A 12,426-nucleotide genomic window follows, 5' to 3' on the forward strand; every position below is an offset into this window, starting at 1 on the left:
ATCATGTTTGGTGTTTCCATGATGAAGCTGAAGCTAGTCTGTAGGTTTACCTGATATGGACAGCAAACTGAAAAGTGAATGACTGATACCACATCAAATTCGAGAGTCTGTCTACTGCTTTTTTTTTTTTCCCTAGTGATCCACCATTTGACATGGTTCAGTGTTAAAATTCACATGCTTGAAGTGAAGTTTAGAAAGCTGTTTTCAAGTGCAAGGGCTTCTGGGATGTGGGCATTATCATAATCTATAAATGCTTTCAGGGTAACTGTCAAAATGAGAGAATCTTCTTTTTTGTAGCAATCAAAACTGAAATAATCTTCTTTTTTTTTTTCCAGAAATAAATATGTTTAAGATGACTTGAAAAACAAGAGAGTAACAAAAAGCTAAAAGTCAGAAACTGATACAATCCCAGTAGATTACGATTTGTCACTGATACCATTCAAACACAGACTAATAAATAAATAAGCAAACTTCACAACTTTTATTATTGATTTCCTGTGTTTGTTGTAACTGTGCTAAGCTGAATATGCACCGGCAGTAGTTGTAAATCCATATTGTATGAAGTCTTGAAATGATAGTGTGGCCAGATTTGGGAAGCACACTTCAAAACAGGCAGTGGAGAGTCTTTGGGAAAAAAGCAGCATAAAAGGCTAATAAATGACCTATGAAGGAGAATTGATAGTTATTTTTTTCTGGTGAAAAAGAGAAAGCATGAAAGAAAAAGAAAGGCTGAGAACAGCGTTCTCTATATTTACCGTGTTAATTTGATTCAGTAACTATTTAAGTATTTGCTTGGTATATTCACTATGACTTTTCACAATATCTGTAGCAGGTAGGATGAAAAGTGATATATCTTACTGTGTAATGAAAGACATTTGGGTTTCAAATACATTTCTAACAGGATAGTGAGGAAATTTATTTCAGCATTTGGAAAACTGGATTAATTTCTGTCTTGGAAGACTTTAAGGTAAGGTTAAGAAAATATTGTTCAATTTACTGAAATGGATTTATGGAGTGAGACAGGATGAAAAAGATGACTTCTTCAGAGCTCTTCTAAAGCTATTTTTATAGTATTTCATAATATATTTGTGCTTATGATTTTCTTTCCTAGCAAAAGCACTGAAAGGTGAATGAATTTAGAATAAACATATATTCATGATCACAGAGAACATGTTTATGTGCAGTTAAGGCTTTGAGGTCTTTTAAGTTTTTCACATTTTGAATATCAGTGTTGCATTTGAATGTATACAAGTGTTATCTAGGAATGTAATTAAGGTTCAACAAAAATCCATAAACGACCTGCAATCATTAGTGCTTCTTGACAGTAAGATCATAAATCATTTGTGAAACCTTATTGGAAACCCAGAGAAAATAGCTTTTCCCTTTGACAAAGTGCTTCTGTTCTATAAGAAGTTTGAGTAGATGCTTGTAAAAAAAATTAAAGTTAATACTATTTGAGTGTTCTCAAAAATGTGGTAAACTGCCCCTGTATCTCAAACCTCTACACAGCAGGTACATTAGTTGCGTTGTTTGACTGGGGATAATCAAAAGGTAGATGCTGTTCATGGTAAACCTCCCTTCTTTGACTAGAGCGAAACCACAATGTTTCTTTGCTCTGTGGACTCCGAAGTTGTTTCACATTTTCTGTTAATAGTTGTTGTGGTTTAAGCCTAGCTGTAACTCAGAGCCACACAGTCTCTCTTTCACTCTCTGCCTTCTTCTCCCCGCTCCCGGAGGGATGGGGAGGAGAATCAAAAGAATGTAACTTCCATGGGTTGAGATAATAACAGTCCAGTAACTAAGGTAAACACAAACCACTACTGCTACCACCAATAGTAATAATGATAAGGGAAATAACAAGGGAAGAGAATACAACCGCTCACCACCCGCAGACTGATACCCAGCCCGACCCCGGCAGTGATCTCACCCTTCTGGGTAACTGCCCCCAGTTTATGTACTGAGCATGACGTGCTGTGGTATGGAATAATTCTTTGGCTAGTTTGGGTCAGGTGTGCTGTCTCTACTTCCTTCCATCTTCCCCTCCTTCTTGGCAGAGCATGAGACTCAGAAAGTCCTGGTCAGAGTAAACATTACTAAGCAGCAACTAAAACCATTGTTGTTATCAGCCCTGTTCCCAGGCTGAAAGTCAAAAACACAGCAATGCACCAGCTACTAAGAAGGAGAAGAATGACTGCCACTGCTGAACCCAGGACAATAGTCAGTCTTGCATCTTTTTTTTTTTTTTTTTTTTTTTTTTTTTTTTTTTTTTTGCCACTTGACATACTAATAAGGCTTAGATTAAAATTCATTGCAGCAGAGGCAGGGGACAGTATGTCGACTGACACTAGGGACAGAAATACGAACTTCAGAACAAAAGGCATATGCCTCAAAAGTTCAAGCTGAAGAGCCAGCTTCAAGGTGGTAGGTTGTCAAGTTTCCCATCAAGTATACTGTATGTGACACAGTGAGACATCCTACAGGTGAGTAATTTGAAGAATAAAAAAAGGATGGGGATTACCTAAGGAAGCCAAGGTGCTGGTGGCAAATGGGTGATTGAACTACTGGGTATTTGTAGTAGGAATCTAAATTCCACAAATGCTCAGCTGCTTCTGTGGTGTGCTGGAGGTCCCTTAACAATATAATTCAGAGGTATTCAGCATATTTAAGAGTGAATATGTTAGATCTTTTAATGTAAAATTTAAAATTTTTTTACAAGTCCCCTAGCAATTACTTTATTATGCTGCTCAGAAATGATCAAGTTAAGATAGTGTGCCAAATGCATTTTTTTATCAGGTGCAATGATTTCTGTATTAACACTCTTTCTTGCCATAGCAGCACTTCAGCAATTCAACAAGGTGGGTTTATATCCCTTTTTATAAAGATTGCTTTTTAAATTTCCTTTCTGTGTTGTGCCTAATACGTAAACATGAGGGGCAAAAGAGTGGTCAGTGTTTCCATAATGGCATAGACCCTAGTAGGGTCATGCATATTTGCTTATTATTAAATGGTTCACATGCCTTTAACCCATCACTTAATGGAACACAAATACGTCAAGATTTGCATTTTGCTTGCTCTTCTAGTTTTTAAACTCATAAGCTCCCTGCCTAATGACAAGAATATTTACCCAGGTTAATTGATAAAATCTCCTCAACATAAAGTGCCCTAGGAAACAATTCAGAACATTTACATATTGTATTAATGTCTCATTATTTTATTCAACACCCCCAGAGCAAATGGGGATGTAGGATGAATGGAATGTGTTTTCTAATGGCATTTTCTCTAGAAAAAACCTCATCTACTCCTAATATACCTATCTGTATGTTGTCTTTTGCTTAAGACCTTAACTATCTGAGCACACAGCTATTTCAATATTAAATGACAAAATACGACTTCAAAGTTTCAATTATTTAAATGAAAAAGCACAGGGAAGCAGATAAAATAGAGGATTGGAATTTGTTGTGGAATAATAACTCTATGAAAATGTTAGTATCTCAGGTTCAGTTGTTGCATCTTTTACTCTTTCTTCCTCTTGTCCATAATGCATTTATGTGGGTGATTTTTTCGCCCTGTATTATGTGTTTCAAGGAGAGTCATTTCAAATCATCTCAGTATTAATTTTCTTGGCAGCAGACTGAAAGCAAAATCTTGTACTTTTCTGCTCAGGTGGGAGCAGGAAGACTAATTGATGTTGTTGTACATAGGAATGAAGAGAAATACTTGTTCTCAGCTACTGAACTGAATGAAATTTGGGCAGAGTAGGCTGTTTGTCAATAGGGAGTTACGATGAAAAGCAATTAGAACAAGTCCTGCATTATAAATGGGAATGAAGTATTACCTCATAAGGCTATGGACACATCTGTGTGAAAATTAGGAGGATATGTTTGTCCAAGTATTTATATAATGTCATGATACTTACTAAACTGTTTAATAAACATGTACCTGTCTTTAAAGAGATTTTAAATGGTTAATCCTCATTCAACTGATAAAATATGTTTTTATTCCACTCTTTCCACCATAAAAATACTGTCCTTGTTTTTCTAGATGAGGAAGTGCCTTTCCATTTAGTTCTGTCTTACTTTGCACTTTGCTTCCTGTTCTAACATAATTCCTGTCTGTAGCCTCTTCCATTTCTTGTATCCCTTCCCCGTGTTCCAGCTCTAAACCAAAGGAAAAAAAATGTCTTGCCACTTTTCTCTACTAAACACCAACAGCTGGAAAAAAAACAAAAAAAAATCTGACTATTTCTTATATGTTCTCTATACATTATAATAGCTTTTTTTTTTTTTTTTAATGTTTTGCTTTGGAATATTTTGCACAGCCACTCACTTTCCTGATGTTTTAATTTTAGCCAAATGCAGCTGTTACGAGGTCACACTCTCCTAAGAAGCAGGTTGCTGTGTTGATGGGAGATTACCAGGAAAACCCAGTTACTCTTAAGCAGTCATTTTGGTGTCATTATTAGTTTTATCTAATATATCAATACTGAGCACTTGAAAATGATTTTAATGAGAATGGAATTTCAGTCACAACAGGGATTTACTGATCTACAACAGGGATTTACTGACCTACCTGTCTCTTTCTGTTGAAATTCAATATTTAGACATCACTTTATTATATTCAGAAGTTCCTGCTTAAGTCCTGTTTTATGCTTTGATGACCAAGTCATTCTGAATTATGAAGTTTGCATCCAGGCATCAGTACAGCCATACAGCCACCCAGTCCTGACAGGACAAAGCTGCTCACAGCATGGTTATTACAGAAACCATGTAGGACAACAGTAGCGCATCCTGATTCTGGAGGTTCTCAGAATACTCTCCCTCTGCTCTCTTTTGCTCTCAATCTGAAAACAGACTATTTTACTGATTCTTCAGTATTTTCCCAGCATCTGTTGGTGTAAATTGAGTACTTCTTAAGCAAGAGATGGTGATTTTAATAGCCCCTAGTGGATTTTGTATTTCCTTGCATTTAAATTCTTTTTCATTAAAAGTTCATTTTTACTGCCCAAAACATTAAGTGGCAAGTTCCTTAAGTTAGGGATGACTCTTCACAAGTTTTGATCCCAGGTACTTTGCATTTCGTTGGTGTTTCCTAATTTTTTGTTATGAGGGAAAATGAGTATTCATGTTGTTTACTTTCTCCATTCTAAACAGAATTCTCTCTCTTCTGTTTATTCATTCTTTTTTTTTAGTCCATTAAACTCTCTTTCATACATATGCCTTTCTATATCTTTTCCTCTTCCTAATTTTCCTTTAACATCCTTCATCAGGCTATGATTTTTTGGCTTTTTTTCTTTGCCTTTCAACTTTTAATTTTGTATTCCTATGTAATGGCACACATTTACTCTCTGTGAAGTAACTGGAGAAGTAGACAGATGGCGGCTTCCAAGATACTTTACTAGTTGCCTCTCCTGCTTCCTTATCTTAATAGTTCCACCTGTCATGAAAGCCCCACATTACTCATAGGGAGCACAATTTTTTGCTTCCTACCCCTTTTTCAGTAGATGCTTTTTAGCCCTCAAAAACACTGCATAATTCTTAAAGCTGGGCAAGTATTTTGTTAGTCTTTAAATGTATCAGATCTAGTAAGGACATTAGAAATCAATGAAGCGCTGCAGTCTTCTGTGGTTAAGTTTTCGCTGAATATTTCTACTGGGGGTTTTTCACACTGGATGTAATTCACAAACTTTTAGTTTTATTCTATTCTTACTTATTAGTGCTGACCAAGTTGGTTAGCTAAATTGCTTGATAGTAGTATTAAATACTTAGAACAATTTGGTTTTCAGTTTTCTTCTTTGCCTACATGGATGTTTTCTGGATAAATCTATTTATCTTTTCCCCTCCCTGAAATCTCAATCTCCTGAAGTCCTGTGTGGGGAAAACGAAAAAGAATAAACAAGCCTTGTTTAAAAAATACCTGGCTTATTTCTGCAAGTAATGGTTGCAAACTGAACTAAAACAGAATTGATGTGGGGGCAAAACTAACCTTAAAAAACTTCTGTGCTTTAAAGTAAGCTTCATGAGGAACAAAGGCTCTTGAAAGCTACTGCTTATTTCATATCTAATGTAAATCTAGCAAACTTGATGAATATAGCATGAATATTAAACTCCAAGGTGACAAGAAGGTTGCCTGCTCTGTTTTGTTATTGTTTAAGATTTGAATAAGTGCTACATAGAATAACAAGCATCATAATTAAGTAATTTGATCCAGTTTCTTTTCCTGGAGGGTCTGCTCAATTTGATTCCAATGACACAGCAACACCCCGAGGTACCAGGGCTCTTGAGTCTCACAAAACTGCTTCTGTCCAGGAAGAGAAACAGAGAGAATGATACGGAGCTGGGAGGGGGCAGAGAGAGATTTTTATTGGAAGCTGTTAAAGTGGTTGCTATGAGACCTTCTCCAGCTACACAGGCACAGCAGCGAGTGCGAGACTGATAAATCGTACCTCTTGCATTATACCTTTCCTTTCTGCTGCCTTTTTTTTTCCTCTAACGCAGCTTTTATAGTTGTTTAAGATCAGAGAAAGCACCTGCCAGTTGCTTTTTCTTCCCTTTTGCTCCCTTCTTCTGCCTCGTGCAAGATGGAGCTAGAAAACGAAATGATCAGCTCCTCCAGCAATTCTTCAGCAGGCTCCAGAGAGTACAAGGTGGTGATGCTAGGAGCAGGGGGAGTTGGCAAAAGCGGTAAGTTTCACCAACAGCATATCTGGGGAGGAGGGGTGAATTGGGAGTCTAAAGTTCACAGAAAAAGAACATTGTTTAATGAGGGGTTTCATTCCTCTTTCTCTTGTACATGGCTTGGATGAAAGACTTGTTTTATAACAGTTCATGACTGGGACAGTGAGTCAGCTTAATCTGCTGCAGACTGAAATGTTATAAGCCTTTTTAATCAGATGGTTCTGTAAAACTAACCTTGGCTCCACTGAGGAGCTTGCTGCTGTTAGTTTAGCAGCAAGCAGTCATATCCCTCTGACACTTGGTGAGGGGTGATGGTGTGATGAACACTGTGGATGTAACTTGTTGGCCTGCCTGTCCTTGTGCTCAGGCAGGAATGGAACTAACTGCAAAGTAAGTCAGCTGTATAGTGCAGAGTTGGGGGATGCACCCAGTGACTCTCTTCCCTTCCCCGTATCTCCTTTTGAGTTTTTTGCTGAGTGTCATTGTGGCTTAGCTGGTGTTAGTCTCCTCTCCTTCCCAGACAGTTACAGAATGCCTGTCAGAGTCTCACTCCAGGTGATAAGGTAGATTTGCAGCATATTTTAATAACACCGTACAGCGCTGGTAAGATATGCTAGTGTCTGACAATGGTATCTCTTCAGAGGAGTCATTATTTTCTCCAGACAATGTTTTCTTTTTCCCAGATATTATCACCTTTGATTTATTCTCACTGACAATAGCATTCTCTGTTCTTGAAAAGACTTTGCTGAACGCGCAGTGTTTGTCTTAAAAGCCAGTGTATTGAGCTGTCCACGCAACAAGCATTTGATTACATCTTGTGTAAATTCAAAAGAAAAAGGGAAGAAGAAAACAGACAACAGAAAAAGGATAATACAGTATATCGAGGCTAGATTGAAAAGAAATTGCAGGATAAGTAAGCTGTGAAACTAAACTGTAGTAATTATATAGCTCAAACAAGTTTATTTCCCATTCAAACAGCAAGACAAGGTATAGATGCAGAAAAAAACTAATTACTTGGAGTGGATATAATTTCCTTTCTGTATCTGTTTTCTTGTTATGTTTGGCTTCAACTTCAGTGGCACATCTGTCAATAAAGGCTATTTCTCATTAGTATTGCTTAACCAAGCAAACAAATCTTGGCCAGATGTTATGCTATGATCACTGTATAAAATGGGAAAGAAGAAAACACTGGTTTTCTCAGAGTAACTTTCTTCAATTTTCAATGGTAAAGCAGGTATCCAGGATTTATCAGCTGGAATTTTCAGTAAAATGTCTCCTTTTTTTTCTAATTTTCCTTCCCCTGAGTGCTTCCAAAAGATGACAGCAATTTTTCCTAAGGATATTATTGTGAGAACGGTGTAATTTTGAATACTCACTGACCGAAACAAAGGATACTACAAACTATACCATAATCATAGTAAAACTTAATCATAAAAGCCAAATTTTACATATACACTGAGAAATGTTTAGAGTTCCCATTTATTGTTAGAGTTTTAAAGCACAAATGATGCTTATTCAAATCTTACCATTCAGAAAACATTAGCTGTTGATTTCATGAGAATAAAGCCTTCAAATCTGTAATACAAGGTAGTGATACACCTCCAAGCCTGAGAACCACATGAGTATTCAAGAACTGGGTGTCTGTGTGGTCTAGAGAAATGAAAACAGGACAAAGTGGGTAGTTAGGACATTTAATGGGAGTGTGAAAACCTGTTCTTTTCACAAAAGTGAAGTTTCTGGGGGAAAAAATGGCAACTGGGAATTAAAAATACAGAAGAAGGGAGATGAGCCATTCATAATTTACTGGCTATGAACTTCCAGCATGGAAAGGACACAGAATATTTCAGTAGAATCATGAGATATGGTCCAACTGATAGAATTCTGTTAGAGATAAGGAAAAAGTGATGTCAGTCCATAAATCATGCATACTGTTGTGTAGGCAGAATTAATTTACACTGGATTAAAAGCAGAAAAAGGCCTGAGTGACTACTTTCACTCTCCAAGATGAGCTCTGCTTTCCTCTAATGACCTAGATTCACTCTGTTGAGTAAGTCATGATTTTAACCATCAAAGAAGTTTCAGAATTGAAAGTATTCTGTAGAATAAAGATCAGAGATTAAAAAATCCCAGAAGTTCAATTACCAGTTTATACTTCGGCAGATAAGTGATATATGGAATGATATATTGATAATATCTTGGCTTCTTTCCCCTTCTTTTCTCACTTTCTTTGCTTTTTGTCATGATAAAAGCTTTAGCATCTGTGGTGAGTCGCTGAGTGGGAAACCTCTCTCTGATGAAAGCCTCATTTTGTTCAATACTAAATAATTCAGATTTGGAGTTTTTTTTAGGAAACAGGCTGCAGAAATATTAAAATATTTCTTTTGCCCTGGACATAGTTCACTTTTAGAGATCACGTGGGCAATTTGATCCTTTGTTTCCCACCCTCTTGTGCTTTTCTCACTGTTCAGCTTCAGACTCTACGTATGGAGGTCTTTGCACTCAAAATTATGTGCTCATTACAAGGGGCTAAGTGTTGTGACCATATGTGTGAGGAGGAACGAGGAAGAGGACAGCAAAGGTGGATGTTCTTTTGATGTTGCTGCTTATAGAATATTTGCTCTCTTTTGTCTCTTGAGTTCTGTTCTCTGAGATGGCAAGAGGACAGCCAACCTCCTGTTATTTGGACTATTTGGTGTAGTAGAAATTTCGTAAGAATTGGTAATAGAAGACAGTCACCATATCCAAGCGTGATAACCCCCCACATTCAGAGTAATGATGTTTAAACTGCAAATAGTTTAGGGGACTTTAGGGTCCCCACATTTCATAATCAGTGGCAAAAAAATAAATCTCGGCCACTATTTGATAGGGGGAAAAAGCACCACCCTAAAAACAGAGTTCAGTTTAACTGAATGTGCAAAGCTGTATGCATTTCTAGCAGTTGATTTCTGTATTGTAATCACAGAATCATAGAATAGTTAGAGTTGGAAAGGACCTTAAGATCATCAAGTTCCAACATTCCTGCCATGGGCAGGGACACCTCATGCTAAACCATCTCACCCAAGGCTCTTTCCAACCTGGCCTTGAACACCTCCAGGGATGAAGCATTCACAGCTTCCTTGGGCAACCTATTCCAGTGCCTCACAACCCTCACAGTAAAGAATTTCTTCCTTATATCCAATTTAAACTTCCCCTGTTTAAGTTTTAACCCATTATCCCTGGTCCTATCACTACAGTCCCTAATGAATAGTCCATCTCCAGCATCCCTATAGCCCCCCTTCGGATACTGGAAGGCTGCTATGAGGTCTCCACACAGCCTTCTCTTCTCCAGGCTGAACAGCCCCAACTTAGATTCCTTAAAATGAGTTATCCCTTCTAAGGCTTCTGAAAATAAGCTATTTTTGCTTGCAGAGCAATATGCTAATTTATTACTTTGTGTAGATTGTGTCAGACATCAAGAAGAGCTATACACTCTCCTGCAAGTACAGGCCAAAACTAGGCTAGAACCAGGAATTAAACTGAAATGACTTAAAAGGAAATTTCTGCTGACTCTCATTTGAATATAATCCTAACTGGAATTACACATTTCTAAGATTTTGACATTCAGTCTTTGGTTCAATCAGAGGTTTCAGGTAGGCTCAGAAGTTCCAGGAACTCAGACAGTACTGTTCACACCTACTTCAGGTTGCCTTATGTAGGTTTTAAGCCCTAAGAGTCTTACTAGTTTTGAAAGAGTTTTTGCGTATATACCTTATAAATACCTTCAGAGATCTGCATCAGGACAGTTAACCAAGCACTTTCATGGTCTCAAATATGTTGCAGCTCAGACCTCTGGGTTTAGCTTTATTTTTCAGTGTTACAAAAATACATGCAAAAGACCCTCTAAACCCTGAGACCATGCGATGCTGGCATATATTTAGCAAACTAATTACACTAATAACAATAATTAACTGCTGCATATTCTTGAAACATTAGCAATAATTAGCTGAGGGGTTGTGCAGTAGCTACCAAAAAGAAAAAATAGATGTACCTGTACAGGTGAATAAAAACAGACACTATCTGTTTAATAAAAAATTGTTACTACCTAGACATCCTTCAAATGCTGAACAGATTGCACTGTAATCTAACTTTTCTTAGCCAAATGAAAATGCTGTTCTTGTTTCATTGTTTGTTTTTTTTTTCCCCTAATGCTAGTTCAATTAGATTTGTTTATGGGCAAAGATACCTACTCTTCTTGGTAAATGGAATTACATGGTTAACTATAGAATGAGTATATCATAGATGCAAAGTAAATTTAATGCCACCTGTTGCATTTCAGATAAGAAGAGGGATTACTAAAATTAAAAAATTAATAAGTATTTGTTGCTAGTAAGTTTGGTTTTGTCTTAGAGGAAATGTGCATTTTTCAAGATTTATTTCTCAGACTGATTTGATTGCCAGTTTATTTGTTGCAACCCTAAAAATATTGAAGGGATTGTCAAATCAAGAACAGATTCTCTTAGGGTTGTTAGAGGAGGAGTATTGTAGAGAAGTGAACTGTATTTCTCAGTCTGTTTTGGTCATTGATTGACTTTTTTTTTTATCAGGGACACCTTCAGCTAGATCAGGTTACTCAGAACCACATCAGCTTGGCCTTGAATGTCTCCAGGGATGGGGCATCCACCACGTCTCTGGGCAACCTGTGCAGTGTTCTGCCACCCTCATTGTAAAGAACTTTTTCCTCACATCCAGCCTGAATCTCCTGTTTTTTAGTTTAAAGCCGTCACCCCTTGTCCTGTTGCAACAGGCCCTGATAAAAAGTCTTTTCCCATCTTTCTTACAGGCCCCTTTTAGGAACTGGAAGGCCACAATAAGGTCTCCCTGAAGCCTTCTGTTCTCCAGGCTGAACAATGTATTTTTAATATATTTGTGATCTTTGATAATAAAACTGTTGTTACTTTTCAGTTTTCTTCACAGCTAGGTTACTGAATTTGTTTCAAGCTCGACTGTGTGTAGTTACAAACTTCTAGCAATTTTATCTCTTCTTTATTAACAACTTCGAAAAGCTCTATTCTCTTAGTTTCCCATAAGTTAATACCTATAGACAGTCTTTAGTTCACACCTTGACCTTATTTATGTTCAATGCATTGAGCATCTGAAACCTCACTTGTAGAAGTTTATCTTCTTGCTGAGAATATTTTGCATCCTTAATTTGAATGCCCTGGTATTTCCATATCATTTTCTGAATATGATTTTCAAAAATTTGCATGCTATTCTATCAGTGGTCTTACTAAAAGCAATACTGCTTACTGATTTCCTCTTGACAGTCCTTTTTGGCTCCTCTGAGAATAATGAATTCTTTTGTTCAGGTATAGTTCACAGAGGTTACAAAGAGAGAAATATCCACACTAACCCTTAAGGTACTTGCACATTCCCTTAGCACTGTCACTCGTGCTATCGTATATCTAGTGATGACCTGAATTCTGCATTTCCATAGGTGTTATCCTATTTTGGAAGTATTTTGCCGGGTTGGGTTGTGACCACTGAAGCTGATGATTCAAATAATTCTGGACCTGTATTCAATATTTCTCATTTATCTTCAAGTGTGTTTGCTATCCACTTGAAAGGATTAAACATGTTGCTTTTTCATTAATTTTCTTGACTATGGGCAGACCGTGGGGCCAGAATTATTTGCCTTGGGCAAATGAGTTAAACATGTTTTCATTATTTTGCTAGATCACATAATTCAATGGCTGGAGGGGCGGGGGGTTCAATT

At 37.1% G+C, this 12,426-nt stretch overlaps 1 protein-coding gene across 1 annotated transcript in view; it reads left to right on the forward strand.

The window, feature by feature from the left end:
* Positions 1-6,317: 6,317 nt before the first annotated feature.
* RIT2 (Ras like without CAAX 2) overlaps positions 6,318-12,426 on the forward strand; it is a 178,441-nt gene continuing 172,332 nt past the window's right edge. The window contains exon 1 of the mRNA XM_061450583.1: positions 6,318-6,680. Coding sequence (XP_061306567.1) covers positions 6,578-6,680 — 103 coding nt within the window. The 5' untranslated portion in view covers positions 6,318-6,577. The remainder of the gene's footprint in view (positions 6,681-12,426) is intronic.

This window comes from Pezoporus flaviventris, unplaced genomic scaffold (genome assembly GCF_033815535.1).
Source record: "Pezoporus flaviventris isolate CSIRO_AGI_PZ_B2104156 unplaced genomic scaffold, CSIRO_AGI_Pfla_v1 ptg000010l, whole genome shotgun sequence".
Taxonomy (NCBI): domain Eukaryota; kingdom Metazoa; phylum Chordata; class Aves; order Psittaciformes; family Psittacidae; genus Pezoporus; species Pezoporus flaviventris.